The sequence below is a fragment of the Chiloscyllium punctatum genome, chromosome 25 (genome assembly GCF_047496795.1).
Source record: "Chiloscyllium punctatum isolate Juve2018m chromosome 25, sChiPun1.3, whole genome shotgun sequence".
NCBI classification, from domain to species: Eukaryota; Metazoa; Chordata; class Chondrichthyes; order Orectolobiformes; family Hemiscylliidae; genus Chiloscyllium; species Chiloscyllium punctatum.
In genome coordinates this window covers 35037942-35060006 of record NC_092763.1, presented here as the reverse complement: position 1 = coordinate 35060006, position 22065 = coordinate 35037942, and the positions used below count along the sequence as shown (strand labels likewise).

The 22065-nt window shown below is 40.2% G+C and overlaps 1 protein-coding gene across 4 annotated transcripts in view; it reads right to left on the bottom strand.

Annotated features, from left to right (window-relative positions):
* The window catches only part of LOC140495844 (ATP-binding cassette sub-family C member 5-like), a 190835-nt gene that overhangs the window by 151527 nt on the left and 17243 nt on the right, over nucleotides 1-22065 (bottom strand). For all 4 annotated transcript variants that reach the window (XM_072595007.1, XM_072595008.1, XM_072595009.1 and 1 more), the window contains exons 3-4: nucleotides 11393-11559; nucleotides 3879-4034 (exon numbers count right to left, since the gene is read on the bottom strand). In XM_072595007.1, the coding sequence (XP_072451108.1) occupies nucleotides 3879-4034; nucleotides 11393-11559 (323 nt within the window). The remainder of the gene's footprint in view (nucleotides 1-3878; nucleotides 4035-11392; nucleotides 11560-22065) is intronic.

The following is a 22065-nucleotide window of genomic DNA, read 5'->3' as shown; positions in this document are numbered from 1 at the left end:
TTAAGATAATAATTATAGGCTCCTGTGGGTGTTGTATAGACTGTATACTATCAAGGTAAATATAAGACCATAAGACATAAGAGCAGAAATTAGGCCATTCAGCCCATCGAGTCTGCTCCACCATTCAATCATGGCTGATAAGTTTCTCAATCCTATTCTCCTACTTTCTTCCCATAACGCTTGATACTCCAGAACCTATCCATCTTATCTTAAATATACTCAATGACCTTGCTACCATAGCCTTCTGTGGCAATGAATTCCACTCTCTGGCTGAAGAAGCTTCTCCCCATCTCCGTTCTAAAAGGTCTTCCCTTTACTCTAAGGCTGTGTCCTTGTTTCCCAGTCTTTCTCACCAATCAAAACATCCTCCCAACATCTACTCTGTTCAGGCCATTCAGTATTCTGTAAGTTTCTATTAGATTCCCCCCCCTCAACCTTCCAAACTCCATCAAATATAGACCCAGAGTCCTCAAATGTTCCTCACGTATTAAGCTTTTAATTCCTGGGACCATTCTGGTGAACCTCCTCTGAATATGCTCCACAGCCAATACATCCTTCCTGAGATATGGGGCCCAAAACTCTGCACAAAACTCCAAATGTGGTCTGATCAGAGTCTTATAGAGCCTCAGAAGTACTTTCCTGGTTTTACACTTTAGATTAATCATTTTTTTAGATGTCAAGGACATCAGGGGACATAGAGAGAATGTGGGAGCATGGTGTTGTGTTAAAGGATCAGCAATGATCAAAAAAGGCTTGAAGGGCTTGAATATTTGAAAACTGAATGACTATTGCATGAAGTTGTTTCATCCTGGTTAATATGTCCTCAGCCAACACTTCTCTGGGAAATAATAGTTCACAACTAGATAATCTGTTTGTGAATGTGCATGAATTCAGTCTACCATCGACTCATGCCCAGAATTTATTCTGTAAATGCCAATTTGAAGCATCCATTTATTTTTAGATCTGCTATGGACATCTTTTTGGACTTAGTAGATGCATTAATTTTAAAGGAAATTACTCACATTGCACAAGTGGCGGCATTAACTCATGATCTGGATTGGATATTTGTGCCTTTGATATAAATATTTTCTCAATATTCTGAAGACAGATCATTAAACAGTTTTTGGAGACTTTTGTGAATTGTTTACTCAAGACAGAATAATGTTAATTTAATATTGTAACTTCAGACTTATTTTCAAAGTTGTGAGAAGATATATCTAACTTTAAAGGCAACGTTTTAAACTTCTTGTCAAAAATTGCCAATAAAAACCCAAAATGTGCAAACAGATTCAACAGTTCAACAATTTTATTTAGAATACTTTGAGGATATAACCAGCAGGGTGGATAACTGGAAACCAATAGACATTGTGTATTTGAATGACCAAAAGCATTCAATAAAGTATTACATAAAAAATCATTTCTCAATATAAAAGTTCACGGCAATGGGAATAATATCTTTGCATGGATCGAGAATTGGCCAACTAACAGAACAGGCTGTCAGAACATGTGGGTCACTTGCAGTTGGGAAACTTTACTAATTGGGTGCCGCAGAGATCAGTGCTGAAAAATCAACAACGTATTAAAGTTTATTTGGCGCCTTTTTTTCCAAAATTGTAGCCAAATTAAGTGATTACGTTCAAGGAATCAGAATTCTGATGACATAAAACCAGAATTTATCAGCATGCTATGGGTCCCATTGACTGGATCACACGTGTGCCCCAAGCCCAGGCTGATGAATGACAGTGTGCCAAATGGGATTTTACTAGGTGGCCAATTATAAAGTTGCTACGAGAATACCCATGATCTTGTTGAATCATTTGGCAGATTTGAGGATTTGTGTGCCTCTTGCTCCTAGTTCAGTTTCATCTGTGGCTACAAACATTTAGAGATACTGGAAATATTTCCAACAATTTCTGTGAAAAGTAAAACTTCTAAGGACTCACCAATAGTTTCATGATTAAATGAATTATTTGGGAAGTCAGTAAGCTACTAAAGTGAAAAAGGAGCTACATTTCATCATATCAATCAGTGGAGGTGTACATCTCAGGGTCTTAAGAGTTCCAATATTATAAACAGAAAAACAATCGTCCAACCAGTTTAGACCTGCTATCCAGTATTTGACATTATTGGAAAAGGTATGCTTGTGAATGTTGGTTAAAGACAGATTCTGACACAGCTATAAAACAATACTTGGCAAAACAGAAATTCAGGAATCACAACCAAGAATAAGCTATAAACAAATGAAGCCTGTCTGTATGCCTTGGTTATTGGAGCGTATCTGGCACCCATAAAATTGTGTCCTAGTTTCTCAAAAACCAGAGCAGAAAATCATTGGGTATAAATTCTGGTACTTTGACAAATATCAATATTTTTGTGGATGAAGAATAAATTAGGGCTGCAAGCAACATTGCCCCTTGGATGTTTTCTAGTATAGGTTCCAGGTATTATCCATGCTGCAATTTCAAAATATCTAAAGTAAAGACTGCATTTTGCTTGAATCCATGGGAACAGTTTTACCAGTGTAATATTTCAATACCACATTCCAGTTAGGGGCCTATATAATAGATATCCTTCATGCGGATGCACAGCTCCATTTAACTTCAAAATGTAAAATCTCAAGGGTGATACAAAGTCAATCCTAGCCCAGACATGGCATTATATTCATATGTATGAATTAGGTGCAGGAGTAGGCCATTCAGCTCCTCAAGCTGATAGGATCATAGCTGATCTGATATTGGCCTTAATTCCTCTTTCTTGCATACCCCAAATACTCTCTGACTCTATTGTCAGTCAAAAATCCCTTTACTAATGCCTTGAAAATATTCAATGACCCTGCCTAAGAAATGTTGTAGCCAAGTTGCACACAGCCAGTTCCTACAAACTTCGATGTGACAACTACCAGTTAATCTGTCTTCTGGCATGTTGATTGAGGGCTAAATATTACCCAGATGTATGAATGATGCCCTGTTTATTTTAATTTCAAAATATTGCCATGGGATCTTAAACATCTGTCTGAGAGAGCAGATGAGGCTTTCATTTAGTTTCATCTTTTGTTTGAAAGACAACAACAATTCACCTAACTTGCACATTTTTGGACTGTGGGAGGAAACCCACACAGATATGGGGAGAATGTGGAAACTCCAGACAGACAGTTGCTCGAGGCAGGAATCAAACCCAAGTCCCTAGCGCTGTGAGGCAGCAGTGCTAACCACTGAGCCATCGTGAATTGACTATCTCAAAAAAAAGCTCTAACAATACAACTCTTCAACGGTATGGTACACGAATACTGGCGTTTTATGTTCAAAAATATATTACAACAGCATCTGCAAATAATCAGTTAAAAAAGGTCCCAAAGGATTCGTGGAATTTGGGCAACTTGGGTGAGATGGCAGTGCGGTAATGCCACTGGACTAGTAATCCAAAGGCCCTGGGCTAATGTTGTTGGGAGATGTTCAAATCCCACTCTAGCAACTGGTTAAATTTAAATTCAATGAATAAATTCACTAATTTTTTCAAAAGAAATCTCGATTTAAAGCTAGTTTCAGTACTAATGGCCAGAAAATCATCACTGATTGTTGGAAAAAAGGCCACTGGACCCAAAACATTAACTTTGCTTTCTCTCCAAAGATACTGCCAGAATTGCTGAGATTTTCAAGCAATTTCTGGTTTTGTTTCTGATTTCCAACATTCACAGTTCTTTGTGTTTTTTCCCACCTAGTTCATTAATATCTTTTAGGGAAGGAAACCTGCTGTCCTTACCTGGTCTGGCCTACAGAATAGAGCTGTTACTCAGATCACCAATCTATGGAGTTACTGAGATGACATGACAAAAAGGCAGTAACACAAGTCAGTTGCCTGGAAATTCCAGACACACTTACCGTCGAGAATTTAATTCAGAGGATTCATTTGAGGACAAATTCCAGAGGTCTGTCATTTCCAGTTGTGAATACTTGTAGGCCTTCCATGCGAGAGGAGAAAGCCAGTTCAAGGTCATAAAAGAGAATAGGCCTGAATTGTCAATTGGATGTTTGTGCCTGAAAGAAAATGGTACTTATTAAAATTGACATCAGCTGGACATTTCTTAATAATCTTACATAAGTACATTCGAAGTAGCATATTAAACAAGTAAAGTTTTTTTGTAATCTGGATCAGGCTTCCCAAAGTTGGGGGTCAGGATCTCAAGTGTGAGCTGAAACTTTGGAGTTGCAAATTCTCAGATAGTAATGACCAAAAAGGAGCTTTGACTGAGTTATTATAGCAACACACCTGCTCCAACAGAAAGGTCCCTCTCCCTCAAGGTCTCACTGAGAGTTGCAACAATTTTCAATACTCAACATGGGGCCACAATGGAAAAAGTTTGGGAAGCACTGTTTTGAATGATTAATATTGTAACCATAATTGATTTTTTTTTACTGAAGTATTGCCATGTACAATATTATCTTATGTTTTATTTAAAATCTTATATCGTAGAGGAATACTACCATTAAATTATATACTTCAGTAGGATTGTTTCCTTAGGCTGCTGTATGATATGCTCATTGGTCTGTAGAATGTTGGCCACTTATCAATGACAAAGGCCATGTCAACAACTATTTGGTTGGCTCCTAATTGGTTTAATTGCTTGCAGAAGAAAACATCACACCTCTGAGAAGCGAGGAACTGTGCTTTGCTTCAAAATAAAAATGCCTCAAGCTGAAGAAAGCCAGCTTATTTCATCTCAACAGTAGCTGTAAGATGTGCCTTTTAACCAATAAGCCAGAGCCATTATAAATTGCAAACCAGTCACACTGTGCCTACTGCAAAATGAAACCCCACCTGGATAAGACAGACCTAAAAGCACCAGGTGCTGAAAAGCCATAAGGATCATCACAGGGACTGCTGTGGACAAGAACCGGTGAACTACCTTCACAGTTCTCCCACCTTCTATGTTTCATTGTATCTTTGTATATGTATGCCTGGGGGAAGCTATATAAGGAGTTAGAGTTTTCACTTGTAGAGTTCCACATTATCAGTTCATAATTGTTTATCTGTTGTTAGATACTATTTATTAGGAATAAATACAGGTTGCTCTGCTATAACGTGTTTCATTCATGCAAATTCTCTATAATGCAATTTATGAATTGGGGACATTGTTTCTAAAGCAGGAACTTTTAAAGTATATGTTGGTTATAGCACGAATCTGGCCCCGTTAGTTTAAATGTTGCTGCTGTTGCGTGATTTTCTTATAACATGGGATTGCACGAGAATGAAATGACTACATTATAGCACAACCGACGATAATAATTCTTGTTAAGTCCAGAAAACTATACTAAGCTGTCTGTCAAACTGGGTCTAAAAGGCCAGCAAATTGGGAAATCTGACAACTTTTTATAAAGGCTTTAAACTTTTGTGACAACTACAGGAATAGAAGGCCTTGACTTTCAGTACGCTATCTCAGTGAGGGATAAAGTGTGTAGCCTCAACTTTTTTCCCTCATTACTTAACTTTCTCTGTCAGAGTCACACAGCACATTTCCTTATCACAACAGCAAAGTTAATGTTTTGAGTCCAGTGGCTCTTCATCAGAACTGCTGAGTTTCACCAGCAATTTCTGTTTTTGCTTCAAATTCGCCAGCATCCACAGTTCTTTCTTTTCTATAAATATGCTTTCAATTTCAGATGGTGAGCAGTTTGGAGGTCCACATTTCAATGCGTGAGCTGCCTGTTTTCTTTTAGGCAGAAGTCACTGTAAGATGCTGTCTGAGGAATTATGGTGAATTTCTGCAGGGCATTCTTGTAGATGGTACACACTGCTGCTATACAGCGTCAGTGGTGGAAGGAGTGAATGTTGTGAATGTGGCACCAGACAAGTGGACTGTGGTGTCCTGCATAGTTTCAAGGTTTTTGAATGTTGTTGGAGCTACACTCATCCAGGCAAGTGGGAGAGTTCAATCACATTCCTGACTCGTGCCTTATAATTGGTGGTCCAGCTTTGGGCAGTCAGGAGTAAGTTACTTGCCGCAAGGTCCCTAGCCTCTAATTTCCTCTTGTATCCACTCTATTTATAAAGCTAGTCCAGTTCAGTTTCTGGTTAACGGTAACCCCCAGGATGTTGATAGTGGTGGTAACACCGTTGAATATCAAGCAGCAACGGATAGATTTTCTCTTATTTGGGATGGTTATTGCCTGGCAATTGCGTGGCATCAATGTTACTTGCCACGTTTGGGCAAAGGCATAGATATTGCATGCATTTTACTGCATTTGGATATGGACTGCTTCAGTTTCTGAGAAATCATGAATATGATGAACATTGTGTAATCATCAGTGAACATCCCATTCTGATTTTATGATGGAGGGAAGGTCATTGGTGAAGCAGCTGAAGATAGTTGATCCCAAGACACTACCCTGAGGAACTCCTGTAGAGAGGTTTTGGGAACTTGACTGACCTCCAGCAACTATATGTGATAGGTTTGACTTCAACCAGTGCAGAGTTTCACCCCCAGTTCCTGTTGACTCTAGTTTTGCTAGGGTTCCAAGATGCCACACTCAAATATGGCCTCGATGTCAAGGACTATAACGCTCATTCCACCTCTGGAATTCAGCTCTTTGGGCCATGTTTGAAGAAAAGCTATAATAGGGTCAGGAGCTGAGTAGCTCTGGCAAAGACCAATCTGAGTCTCAGTGACCAGGTGCATATGATGGTACTGCAGATGATACCTTGTGTCACTTTACTGATGATCGAGAGCAGATTAATGGAGAGGGTAATTAGCTGGGTTGGATTTGTTCTGCTTTTTGTCTTCAAGACATACCTGGACAATTTTCCACATTATCAGGTAGATGACAGTAGTTTCACTGGACTGAAACCACTTAGCTACGGTTGTGTCAAGGTCTGAAGCCTTTAATATTATTGTGGGTATGCTATTAGGGCTCTTAGCAGTATCCATTGCCTCTAACAATTTCTTGAAGTGAATCCAACTGGTTGACGATTGTTGCAAATACTTCAGACTTATCTTTTGCATTGATGTGTTGGGCTATGCGATGGAGATATTTGATGAATCTCCTCTTTCAGTGAGTTGTTTAATTTTTCACTACCATTCACAACTGGATGTGGCAGGATTGCAGAGCTTCGATCTGATCCATTGGTTATGGAAATGCTTAGCTCTGTTTACCATTTGTTGTTTATGCTGGTTGGCATGCAAATTGTCCTGTTTGTAGCTTTACCAGGTTGACACCTCATTATTAGATATGCCTGATGGTGCTTCTGGCATATCCTCCTGCATTCTTCATGAACCAGGGTTCATCCCAGGCATAATGGCAATGGTAGAGCGGTGGTGTGCCTTTCCATGACATTGCAAGTTGTCATCAAGTCAGAGTCATGCAGCATGGAAACAGATGCTTTGGTCCAAGTAGTCCATACCGACTATACAGGTAGTTCTCCAATATTGCCGTAGTTGCACTCCAGCAAAACCTCGCTGACTAGTAACTGAACTCCAGGGTGAACAGATCCCATCAACCACCATGCTTAACCGTAACCGTGGATACTGAAGTCATCTATTCAGATTACACTTTGTGCCCTTGCCACCTTCAGTTCTTTCTCCAAGTATTGTGGAGCACTGATTCATCAACTGAGGGAGGATGGTATGTGGTAATTATCAGGAGGCTTCCTTCTCCATGTCTGACCTGGTACCATGAGACTTCATGGCATCTGCACTCAATGTTGAGGACTCCCAGGGCAACGCCCTCCTGATTGTATAGCATTGCGCTGCCAAATCTGCTGGGCTTGTCATCATATCGAAGACGGTGATGGTGATACAAATCAGATATTGCTGGAAAAAAAATCAGCAGGTCTGACAGCATCTATGCTTCTGAAGAAGGCTCGCTGGACTTGAAACATTAACTCAGCAAGTCTGGCAGTATCTGTCCAGAGAATGCAGAGTTCTTCCTCCAATTTTTGATTTGTTTCGGATTTCCAGTAACTGCAGTTGTGTTTTGTTTTCTCATATGATGGTGGTGGTGTCTAGGAATTAGCTGTAGGTTATAATTCCATTCGTAATCATGACATCAGGTTGTTGCTTTACGAAACAGCTCTCCCAATTCTGGATGGTCCCCAGATGCAAATAAAGAAGGTTCTGTAGGGTCAACAGGTTTGCCACAGGTCATCAGAACATTAACTGTATTGATAAGCTAGCAATAATATCACTTGGTCATTATCTCCCCTTAAAGCGGTGATGTGACACCATTTCAGCACTGCTGCTCCATACAAATTGGTGTTGAGGTCTTCTCAATTATAAGAAATTCTGTAAGTAAAAGCTGCATATCACCCTCATCAAGGTCCCAACATTAGGGTATCACCACATGATTTGGAGATGCCGGTGTTGGACTAGGGTGTACAAAGTTAAAAATCACACAACACTAGGTTATAGCCCAACAAGTTTAATTGGAAGCACTAGCTTTCGGAGTGCTGCTCCTTCATCAGGTGGTAGTGGAGTACACGATTGTAAGACACAGAATTTATAGCAAAAGTTTAAAGTGCGATGTAACTGAAATTATAAGTTGAAAAATAACTTGATTGTTTGTTAAGTCTCTTATTTGTTAGAATGACCATGTTAGTTTCACTTCTTTCATATGTAAATCGCAAATCTTTTTTTTAAATTTACATTCTCAAGTGAACTTTAACAATTGGTGTCAGCCCAGACAACGTATTGAAAGTGTTAGCTCCCTGTGTCCTGCTGTCTGTGCCATAATGTTTCGACTGATTCTAATCTAAAAAAATGAATTAACACAATCCTACATGGATTCATGCAATTTTTAAGCAAAGTACAACTTAACTCTGCAAGAAAGATTTCACCCTACAAACGTATATGTGTATGTGTGCATGTGGGTTTGTGTGTGTGTGTGTGGGGGTGGGGGTGGGGGGGGCGGAGTTGTGAGTGTCTATGAGAGACAGCGTGTGAGTAAAGGGGTCTAAGTCTGAGAGAGGGTGCGTGTGTATGTGTGAGAGAGAGACAGGGGGAGGGGAGTGAGTGAGTGTGTGAGTATAGTGCAATGGGGTCACTTGTAGTGTGACATGAACCCAAGGTCCCAGTTTAGGCATCCCTATGGATACCAAACTTAGCTATCAGCCTCTGCTTGGCCACTTTTCGCTGCTGCCTGTTCCGAAGTCCACCTGGGACGATAGTCACCCGAAGGTCCAAGGTCGAATGTCCCGGACCACTGAAGTGTTCTGCAACTGGGAGGGAACACTCCTGTCTGTTGATTGTTGCGCGGTGCCCATTCATCCATTGCCATAGCCTCTGTTCGGTTTCCCAATGTACCATGCTTTAGGACATGCTTGCCTGCAGCATTTGAGATAGACAACGTTGGCTGAGTCGCATGAGAACCTGCCACGTACACGGTGGGAGGTGTCCCCACGGGTAATGATGGTATCCGTGTCGATACTCTGACAGACAGCGTCTACCGTGACAGGGTTGTATGGTGCTGTCCTGAAAGCAGGGCAGTTTGCTAAGAACAATGATCTGCTTGAGGTTTGATGGTTGTTTAAAGGCATAGCAAACTGCCCAGCTTTCAGGATAACTCCATACAACCCAGTCACAGTAGATGCTGCAAGACGTGTCAGAATGTGGACATGGGTACCACCATTACACTTGGAGACACCTCCCACCATGTACCTGGCAGGTACTCATGTGACTCAGCCAACGTTGTCCATCTCATATACACAACAATCAACAGACAGAAGTGTTCCCTCCGAGTTGGAGATCACTTCTGCCTCAGACCTTTGGGTGACTATCCTCCAAGGTGGACTTTGGGACAGGCAGGAGCAAAAGGTGGCCAAACAGAGGCTGATAACTAAGTTCGGTACCCAGATGGATGGCCTCAACCGAGACCTTGGGTTCATGTCACACTACAGGTGACCCCATTGTACTATACACACACACACAGACACTCCTACACAGACAGACAGATAGACACACACACACACACACACACACACACACACACCCTCTCACAGACTTAGACCCCTTTACACTCACACACACACATATACACTCTCTCTCACGGACACTCACAACCGCACCCCCCACCCCCACACATACATTTACACACACAAACCCACATGCACACATACACATATACGTTTGTGGGGTGAATTTGTACCTGCAGAGTTACATTGTACTTTGCTCAAAAACTGCATGAATCCATGTAAGATTCTGTTAATTCATTTTTTAGATAAGAATCGGTCTAAACATTATGGCACAGACAACAGCACAACAGGAGGCTAACACCTTCAATACATTGTCTAGGTTGGCACCAATTGTTAAAGTTCACTTGAGAATGTAACTTTAAAAAAAAGCTTTGCGATTTACATATGAAAGAAGTGAAACTAACATGGTCATTCTAACAGATGAGAAACTCAATAAACAATTAAGGTATTTTTCAGTGTACAATTTCAGTTACAACACACTGTAAACTTTTGCTATGAATTCTGCATCTTACAATCGTGTACTCCAGAATGACCTGATGAAGGAGCAGCACTCCAAAACCTAGTGCTTCCGGTTAAACCTGTTGGACAACAACCTGATGTTGTATGATATTTAACTTTATTCTATCATCCTTTCTTACTTAACAGGTAAATATCTTGCCTCCATCATCGCTAATCGCATCTTTCATTTTCTTGCTCAAATGGTAATTTAAATTTCAGATGTCCCTTCTATCTTTAGGTACAATCAATCTGCAAAATCTGCTCCTTAACACAAACATATTTCATTTTAATAAAAACCAAAAGAACTGTGGATGCTGTAAATCAAAAACAAAAACAGGAGTTGCTGGAAAAGCTTAGCAGGACTGGCAACATTTGTGAAGAGAGATCAGAGTTAGTGTTTCAGGTCTGGTGATTCTTCCTCAGAGTTCATGTTTGATTGTCTTCTTGAAATCCATTACTGAGTGCATGGCTTTAAGGAGGTGTGAAGTGTCAGGGGAAGCATGCAGTTAGCTGCATTTGGCAAATTAAGCACAGTTAGTCACGTACTTGCATTGTCACTCTTGTAAAAGGTTAATAATTGTACATTGAGATATCAAAAGGAGCATCATAAATCTGGCTACATTTGTGCAGACTGGATAAGGGCCATTGATCACTGGCTACCTATAATATATTTGCCTTTCCTTTGTAAACAACTATGCTAATTGGAAACATGTAATGTCCCTACTTCTGAGTCAGAATGCCTGGGTTCAAGTCCGACCTGCTCTGGAGATGTGTAACAACAGGTTGGTTGGAAAATACCTAGATCTGAACGTTCAATATATTTCCCCCAAATGTATCTCACAGTTATATCACACAGATAACAGTGCGTCTTGATTTCCTCAAACTATATGGTTCCTTTCTGCTACATCTATTCTGGTCTAAACTATTTACTTACTTATTTGTTGTTCGGAAGGGTTTGAATAGATGGAGGCTTTGGTGGTACTTCCCCTTGAGCACTTTTTCATCTTCCTCTAGGATCCGCAAGTTAGAGCTGGCAGAATCTCTGCAAGGAAACTCTGCTTGACATGATCCTTCAGGTGCATTTGCATAAAACACCTGATTCTATAAAAAAGAGAAAAATACAACTTTAGGGCCAGAATAAATATGTAAATTGTGACAGAATACTTTATTTCTTCTACTATACCAAATCAGAATTCTTTATTTCTTCGACTATATTGAACCAATCGCTTTTCGTTCAGGGCTGACATTTGAGGAAACCGAATGCAATGTTGGGTTAGCTATTGTGATTTGGATTAGAGTTCAACCCAGATCGTTAGAATGGAAATCTGTTTATTGGCTGTTTATCCACAACAAATTGATTTGGATAATTTGATCAGTTTCTTTTTGGAGAAAGTACAAATGGTCAAAATTGTTTGTAATTTCATATCAAACAAAGAATCCCTTTAATAGCCAATCTTGGCGTACTCCATCTGACACGGAGTTCCTGATATAGGATTGTGCATTATTTAACATCACTAACATCATTCAAGAAGATAAAAATTAAACTAAAATGTCAAAACAAAATGTGGTAGTGAATGCACCAAAATTTGGCAGGTGATTTTTTTTGGCAGGATAAGTGTGAGGTTATCCATTTTAACAGAGGAATAGGCAGGCAACTTACAAGCTAAATGGAAAGAAACTTCAGAGTCCTTTGGTACGACAGGATTTGGGTGTCCACATGCACGAATCGCAGAAAACTAGCACGCAGGTAGATCAGTAATAACAAAGGCAAATGGAATTTTGGCATTTATTGCTAAAGCATTAGAGATGAAGTAGGGAAGTGTTGCTGCAACTGTACAAAGCATTGGTGTGTCTGCACCTGAAGTGCTGCATACAATTTTGGTCCCCTTTCTCAAGGAAGAATACAATTGTATTGGAGGTAATTCAGAGGAGATTCACTGGATTTATTCCCGACATGAGGGGTTTGGCTTTTGAAGACATACGGCAATTTAGAGAAATAATCTCAGTAGTTTAAAAGAATGAGAGGAGATCTAATTGAAGTGTATAAGATACAATAGGGGATTGACAACGCAGATTTAGAAAGGTTGTTTCCTCATTTGGACCAATTGAGAATGAGATGTCAGTTTTAGGGCAAGGGTTAGCTGAATCGAAAGAGAGATGAAGAGAAATTACTTCTCTCAAAGAGCTATAACTCTGTGGAATTCAGGCGCCCAAAGTGCAGTGGATGCTGAGACAATGAGTAAATGTAACCAGTTGATCGAAAGATTTTTAATTAGTAATAGGTTGAAGGCTTATGGAGTGCGGACAGGAAAGGGGAGTTGAAGCTGAAGTAAGGTCAACCATGATCCTATAAAAAAGCCACAATATCAGTTTATAGCCTGACAGGTTTATTTGAAATCATAAGCTTTAAGAGCACAGCTCCTTTGCCAGGTAAAGTGACTTTGCCCACCAGTCCAATACCGGCACTTCCACATCATGGCTATCCAAAAGCAGAGCTGAAAATGTGTTGCTAGAAAAGTGCAGGTGGTCAGGCAGCATCCAAGGAACAGGAGAATCGACGTTTCGGGCATAAGCCCTTCATCAGGAAGGGTCAAACAGCTGAATTGCCTAATCCTAATTTTTATGTACTTATGTTCTTAAGTACTCGTTTTAATACTACATCCAAAAGTTGATAGTCAATATAGATCCAGCACTGATCAAATGTAATATAATTGTTTTATGTGTGTTACATACCTAATTTAGATGGTATTTCACTTCAATTCGATTCGATAAAATATGGCCCACATCTGCACCAAATGTGACACCGCAATACCATAGCAATAACTCTAAACCCCAGTTGGCTGCTTGTCACACATTTTAATCAACTGTATCAATTGTTTACTCAAACAACACGCAAAAATAAAAAGGTCAGAGTTTTATTTCTCCAAGAATACCCAATGTTTTCCAAAAAACTCATGGACAAATTATATTGACATTCTACAACCAGAAAGAGAAGAAAGTTTCCAAGAAATGTTCTTAAAATGTATTTCTATTGACAGTTCATGTGTCAAAATGTGTTTAAGAGAATAAACACGAGCTAACTTAGACTTTGGAAAAGAACACTCATATTCACCATTCCTTTCGGATCAGTTAAAAAGAAATTTAAAAAGCTTCCTATTTTGTTATTAATCAGCAAATAACTTTATTCAATTATATATGTCCCTTTGTCAGACCCTTAAATTGCTTAACATGGAAATTTACAAAAGATAGAATTTCCCATTAAGAGTTATTACATTTCAATTACCCTTCCAATGCAAATTGTAATATTGCTGTAACCTATTTACAAGCGGAAGCCAACATGTTCCCATAGTCAAAATGAATCAATGCCAAGTTTGAAGTTGACTTTTCTTCCAGGAGATAAAATCGAGCAATTTTCATTGCAACTTAAAATTCAAAAGACAAATTTTACAAACACATGCCCTCAGAGTAAAAGAATTATCTTAAGTTCACAGCATTTTGATGTATTGAGATTTTGGAATTATGAAGTTGTAAGCTTTTAAACTTTCTCTGTTATAAACAAAATATATTAGTAGCGTTGTAAAGTTTTCTCAGTAAATATTGCTGAAATAAATATCCGGTTAGCGATTTACTGTACTGAGAAATTAATTCAATCAACTGCAATTTGTCCTTTTTAAAACATGTAAATAAATAGCATTGCTCAAACTACAAGCTAATATTCAATCAGCTTTCAGTATTGTCCATTGTCTTAAATCAATCAATATTTTCTTTCATTATGATCAAGTTCTCATATGTTTCTTCAAAATGTTAGATTCCTTTGTGACATCCAATTCGCTGGAATCCTTTTGATATTTTTCTCCAAGTATGAATTATTCATGTCTGGACTTTGACAGGTTGTTTGACAACATAGCTCACATCTTCACCACACACCCATTCATGTGCACAGTTATGATGCTAGCTGATGTTATACTGCGCATGTCAGATCCTAGACTTTTCCAGACAAGAGGAGTTTGGCTCTTTAACTAAACTCCTTAATCTATCGCATAAAAATACTAAAATATTCCCCTTTCTTAGAAACAATAGTCTTCCACATCCAGCTTCATACAAGTCTTCTGCAAAATTGAAATCCAAAAGTTTCTTTACCCGAATCAAAAGAGGCCAAAAAATATCAATCTCTGATCTGAATTTAAAGCCTAATGCAGAGCTGTTTACTTCAATGTGAAAAAACTTCAATGTGAACGAATTTCCATTAGTCTCTAAGAGCTCTCTCAAAATGTTATTTTCAAAAGACATTAGATGGCTTAATAAACACTTACAAATTAAACATTAAACCCCTTTAGACTCACAGACCAAAAATCTATATCCCATTAGCTCAAATTGAATTTGGAAAATAACTTATTAAAATATATATAACTCACACAGCTTCCATCCGTTCTCCCGAAAGAAGAATGCAAATGTGTCTTTAGGAGATATTTTAATTACTCATTAAGAATGATCTTACCATCACTTCTATCTCAGACTAATAGTATTCCATATTGACATTAAGCATACAATGTGTTACACAGCAACCACATTGTACATAAATATATACACACCACATCACAGTGTCTTTCATACGTGCTCTTGATAGAGCTCTGCTATAACATTCTCTGTTCCAGGTACATGAAGCTCCACCAAGGAAATTGTAAATTCTTATCCTGAGAATTTTTTTTAAAAAGGATTGTGGTCCATAACTGTTTAATAACAGTTTCTTTCATATTGTTGGTGATGTAAACCTCAGTGATGTAGAGTTGTCACAAAACTGAATGTCTCCTTTCCACTGTAGAATACTTTGCTGGCATGCAGTCAGTTTCTTTGAAAAATAACTGACAGGCTGTTCAATCACTATTTTATCATCCTGCAGTAAAACTGTTCCCACACCTATGTCATTGGTATCGACAGCCAATTTGAATGGTTTCTCATAATGTGGCATGGTTAACACCAGTGTTGTGGTCAGTACAACTTTTAACTTTTCAAAGGCAATTTGACATTCTTGCATCTGTTCAAATCTACTGACGTTTTCAAAAATTATTTTAAAATAGTCAAAAATGCTAAATTTCAGTATAACCGGACTAAAACCTACTCATGTCAACATAAGTGGATTTATGAAGGGGAAATCATGCTTGACTAATCTTCTTGAATTTTTTGAGGATGTAACTCGGAAGATGGACGAGGGAGATCCAGTGGATGTAGTGTACCTGGACTTGCAGAAAGCTTTTGATAAAGTCCCACACAAGAGGTTAGTGAGTAAAATTAGGGCGCACGGGATTGGGGGCAAAGTACTAGATTGGATAGAGAATTGGTTGGCTAATAGGAAACAAAGGGTAGTGATTAACGGCTCCATTTCGGAATGGCAGGCAGTGACCAGTGGGGTACCGCAGGGATCCGTGCTGGGACCGCAGCTTTTTACAATATATGTAAATGATATAGAAGATGGTATCAGCAATAACATTAGCAAATTTGCTGATGACACAAAGCTAGGTGGTAGGGTGAAATGTGATGAGGATGTTAGGGGATTACAGGGTGACCTGGACAAGTTAGGTGAGTGGGCAGATGCATGGCAGATGCAGTTTAATGTGGATAAATGTCTGGTTATCCACTTTGGTGGCAAGAACAGGAAGGCAGATTACTACCTCAATGGTATCAAATTAGGTAAAGGGGCTGTTCAGAGAGATCTGGGTGTTCTTGTCCACCAGTCAATGAAGGCAAGCATGCAGGTACAGCAGGTCGTGAAGAAGGCTAATAGCATGCTGGCCTTCATAACAAGAGGGATTGAGTATAGAAGCAAAGAGGTGCTTCTGCAGCTGTACAGGGCCCTGGTGAGACCACACCTGGAGTACTGTGTACAGTTCTGGTCTCCAAATTTGAGGAAAGACATTCTGGCTATTGAGGGAGTGCAGCGTAGGTTCACGAGGTCAATTCCTGGAATGGCAGGATTGCCTTACACGGAAAGACTGAAGCGACTGGGCTTGTATACCCTTGAGTTTAGAAGACTGAGAGGGGATCTGATTGAAACGTATAGGATTATGAAAGGACTGGACACTCTGGCAGGAGGGAACATATTTCCGTTGATGGGGGAATGCCGAACCAGAGGACACAACTTAAAAATACGGGGTAGACCATTTAGGACAGAGATGAGGAGAAACTACTTCACCCAGAGAGTGGTGGCTGTGTGGAATGCTCTGCCCCAGAGGGCAGTGGAGGCCCAGTCTCTGGATTCATTTAAGAAAGAATTGGATAGAGCTCTTAAAGATAGTGGAGTCAAGGGGTATGGAGATAAGGCTGGAACAGGATACTGATTAGGAATGATCAGCCATGATCATATTGAATGGCGGTACAGGCTCGAAGGGCAGAATGGCCTACTCCTGCATCTATTGTCTATTGTCTATTGTCTATAACACAAAATTTTACATTTTGTCCCAGCCACAGGAAGATCCAAAAAAAGCCAGTACTTTCACCTCTCCAGGTGTGGCTTGGTACTGTCCCAAGTGTGGATCAAATAGGTCACCTCTGTTTTGGTAAATTCACTCTTAGTGGGAATTATAACCAAATTGGCCTTTTGTAGACATTCAATTTCTTCCTACTTTGGCGAAAAGCAGTCAAACATTTAAATTAACACAAACAAAAACATAAATTGCTGGAAAAGCTCAGAAGATCTGGCAGCATCTGTGCAGAGAAATCAGAGTTAGCATTTCGGGTCCAGTGACCCTTCTAGTTCTGAGATGCCAGACCTGCTGAGTTTATCCAGCAATTTCTGTTTTTGTTTCTGATTTACAGCATTCTCAGTTTTTTCAGCTTTTATGTAAACACAGTTACATAATAGTTTAATTACTTTATTGATTAATCCTTGAAACTTTGCTGGTGCATTTTCCATTCCAAATGGTAAGACTTTGCACTGATAAAGTCCATCCAGAGTTACAAAAGCCATTGTTTCTTTGACTCTACCAATCAAAAGAATTTGGCAATATCCTTCTAGCAATCCAATTTTTGTTACAAATTGTGCATGTTCAATTAATTCAATGCAATCTTTTAAAATTCAGAAAACGATATGAGCCTGCTTTTGTTACAATATTGACTTTGCTATAATCAATATAGAATCTTTGAGACCCATTTGGTTTTGGCATTGACACAATAAGATGAGCTCCAGCTACTATGGCCCAGCTCAATAATGTGATTGTCCGTTGTGAATTTAATCTCTTCTCACTTGAGCTATTTTCTCTAGACTGAGTCTGTGAAGGAGTTTTTTTTCCCCCACAGGTAACACATTCCCCACATTAATGTTAAGAACAGCCAAAACTGTGTTCTTGGCCTATTACCACAAATTAATTTATAATTCTGTAGTAGCTTTTGTAAGCTACTTCGATAACTGTCTGGAAGATAAATTGCTATCTAGCTTTTTAAGTACCTCTCTGTTTTCCAACCTGATTGTCGGAGAGTCAACTTGTAAAATTTCAATTCCTGATTTAACCTTCAGATGTTCTGACATCTGTTTTTATTTCACTCCTTACTTTTTCACTGCTGTAAGTGCATCTTTCTCTCGACTTCAGTCCCTGTCATAAAGTTTCTTCACCTGTTCACATCACCTAATTGCTGATTCTATCTTTGTATCTGGGAGAAGTAACTAGGTAATTCACATCAGGTTGATGTCCAATAGACCTTGTATTTAATAGTCCAGAGTCAGGGAATAATACTAAATCTAAAGTCTCCTGTAACAAAATCTTGAACTTCAGCTTTTTCTCTGGTCTAATTTTCATTTTTGTTGAGCACCTTTTTCAAATGCTTTTAGCTAACTCATGTGCTTGATCAGTTTTGTTCTGAAATTTGGAAACAGGCTGTTAGCATAGCTTTTCAGCTTTGATTTAAGAATTCTTCTTTAATCAAGTTAAATGGTCCTTTCACTTTGTATTTCGTCATTCTATTTTAAAAAAGACTGAATTCTGTGGATTCACAGGGACATTGATAACGGCTCCAACTCTATTTGCACTATGTTGTGCAAGACACAGCAGACCATGACCATTCTGAACACTTTGCTGGTCCATACTAAATAGCATCCCCAAATCTGCACAAACACCTGTTTTGCATCTTTATTCCCCCAGTAACTTCAGAACGATTACTCATGCTTATGGTTTTTCTGAGTCAGTGTTAACAGTTCTCAGTCACAGGTATTATTGGTCACCTCTTTAAATGATAGCTCCTTAGAGACAAGCCTATCCACTAACTTCATTCAGAGGTGCAATCAGTGTATTATCAAGGTATCGTAGAAACCTCCAGGATACTTTGGATAGATATTATGAAAACCTCCAACTGAACCTGTTGAAATTGATCCCTCTTGTTCAGTTACAAATAGTGTGTAATTGGCAACCCTGACAAATGTGGGGATTGGTCATCTGGGGAATGCACCTGCACACAGTACATTGTGAAATCTTGCCGGTGTTACCTCTTGGCTCCTCATAGGGATCGAAGGTAAAGAAATTTGGGGCTGTAGTGATTTTTACTGTCACTAGCAATGTACGTCCATTGTTTGAAGAAGCTACAAACCTCAGCAAAAGCTTGCCACAAAAGGCTCTGAGTTTCTGAGGTACTGGGGTTCAAAGATGTTGAAAACGTTCTGCCTCAATACTTTATTAGGGATATTGCTCCACCCTCCAGAGTGGCAAGTTTTTGAGGATAATGAAGCTGCTGCTGCTGCTGTTGCTGCTCTTATTCTTCATCACATACCCAAGAAAGAACTGCATGAACTGTACCCATGCTGACAGCAAGAAAGTGCTGATCAAGGCGAGAAAAGGTCAAAGAAAGACTCAATTTCCAAAACGTTGGAAATAATCTCAGAGGTTGGAACACACTGTCAGAACAGGTCATGTGAACACAGTCCTATTACTCAGACAAAGAAGAAGCTATACTGTATTTAAAGCCTGTCAGTTTCAGAGAATCATCAATTCTCCTGTGCTCAATATGCTTCTGGTTGTTTTTCCACAGGTTTAAAATTCCCACAGTGGTTATTTGGACACCTGCAAAAATGCACCCATTATGCATAAAGGCAGTAGGAGTATACTTAAGAGGGAAATCAGGAGGGCAAAAAAGGGACATGAGATAGCTTTGGCAAATAGGGTTAAGGAGAATCCAAAGGGATTTTATGAATACATGAAGAACAAAAGGTTAACTAAGGAGAGAATAGGGCCCCTCATAGATCAGCAAGGAATCCTATGTGTGTAACTGCAGGAGATGTGGGAGATACTAAATGAGTATTTTGCATTAGTGTTTACTGTGGAGAGGGACATGGAAGATATAGAATGTGGGAAAAATAGATGGTGACATCTTGAAAAGTGTCCATATTACAGAGAGGGAAGTGCTGGATGATTTAAAACGCATAAACATGGATAAATCCCCAGGATTTGATCAGGTTTACCCAGAACTCAGAGAAGCTAGGGAAGTGATTCCTGGGCTCCTTGCTGAGATATTTGTACCATCGATAGTCAAAGGTGAGGTGCCAGAAGACTGGAGGTTGGCTAACATGGTGCCACTGTTTAAGAAAGGTGGTAAGGAAAAGCCAGGGATTTATAGACCAGTGAGCCTGACATTGGTGGTGGGCAAATTGTTGGAGGAAATCCTGAGAGCCAGGATTTACATGTACTTGGAAAAGCAAGGACTGATTAAGGGTAGTTAGCATGGCTTTATGCGTGGGAAATTATGTCTCACTAATATGATTGAGTTTTTTTGACGTAACAAAGAGGATTGTTGACGGCAAAATAGTGGACATGATCAATATGGACTTCAGTAATGAGTTTGACAAGATTCCTCATGGTAGACTGGTAAACAATTCATCAACTTCACCAACACATTCCTCCCTGACCTTAAATTTACCTGGACCATCTCTGACACCTCCCTTCCCATTAATGACAACCGACTTGACACTGACATTTTTTACAAACCCACCGACTCCCACAGCTACCTGGATTACACCTCTTCCCACAATACCTCTTGCAAAAATGCCATCCCGTATTCCCAATTCCTCCGCCTCCGCCGTATCTGCTCCCAGGAGGACCAGTTCCACCACAGAACACACCAGATGGCCTCCTTCTTTAGAGACCGCAATTTCCCTTCCCACGTGGTTAAAGATGCCCTCCAACGCATCTCGTCCATATCCCGCACCTCAGCCCTCAGACCCCACCCCTCCAACCGTAACAAGGACAGAATGCCCTGGTGCTCACCTTCCACCCTACCAATCTTCGCATAAACCAAATCATCCGCCGACATTTCCGCCACCTCCAAAAAGACCCCACCACCAGGGATATATTTCCCTCACCACCCCTTTCCGCCTTCTGCAAAGACCATTCCCTCCGTGACTACCTGGTCAGGTCCACGCCCCCCCTACAACCCACCCTCCCATCCTGGCACTTTCCCCTGCCACCGCAGGAATTACAAAACTTGCGCCCACACCTCCTCCCTCACCTCCATCCAAAGCCCTAAAGGAGCCTTCCACATCCATCAAACTTTTACCTGCACATCCACCAATATCATTTATTGGATCCGTTGCTCCCGATGCGGTCTCTTCTACATTGGGAAAACTGGACGCCTCCTAGCAGAGCGCTTTAGGGAACATCTCTGGGACACCCGCACCAATCAACCACACCACCCTGTGGACCAACATTTCAACTCCCCCTCCCACTCTGCTGAGGACATGGAGGTCCTGGGCCTCCTTCACTGCCGCTCCCTCACCACCAGACGCCTGGAGGAAGAACGCCTCATCTTTCCCCTCGGAACACTTCAACCCTATGGCATCAATGTGGACTTCAACAGTTTCCTCATTTCCCCTTCCCCCACCTCACCCTAGTTCCAAACTTCCAGCTCAGCACTGTCCCCATTACTTGTCCTACCTGCCTATCTTCTTTTCCACCTATCTACTCCACCCTCCTCCCTGACCTATCACCTTCATTGCCTCCCCCACTCACCTATTGTACTCTATGCTACTTTCTCCCCACCCCCACCCTCCTCCAGCTTATCTCTCCACCCTTCAGGCCATTATTCCTGATGAAGAGCTTTTGCCCGAAACGTTGATTTTACTGCTACTCAGATGCTGCGTGAACTGCTGTGCTCTTCCAGCATCACTAATCCAGAATCTGATTTCCAGCATCTGCAGTCATTTTATTTCACCTGGTAACAAGTTTAGATCACATGGAATACAGGGAGAACTAGCTTGTGGAAATAGAACTGGCTCGAAGGTAGAAGACAGAGGGTGGTGGTGGAGGGTTGCTTTTCAGACAGAAGACTTGTGACCAGTGTTGTATGCCACAAGGATCAGTACTGGGTCCACTGCTTTTCGTCATTTACATAAATGATTTTGGTGTGAAGATAGGGTGAGAGGGGAAAAATGTGCAAGGGACCTAACAGGCAACTTTTTCACACAGAGGGTGGTACATGTATGGAAATGAGCTGCCAGAGAAAGTTGTGGAGGCTGGTACAATTATGGATAATAAGTTTGCAGATAACACTAAAATTTAAGATGTACTGTACAGCGAAAGAAGGTTATCTTAGAGTACAATGGGATCTTGATCAGATGAGCCAATGGGCCGA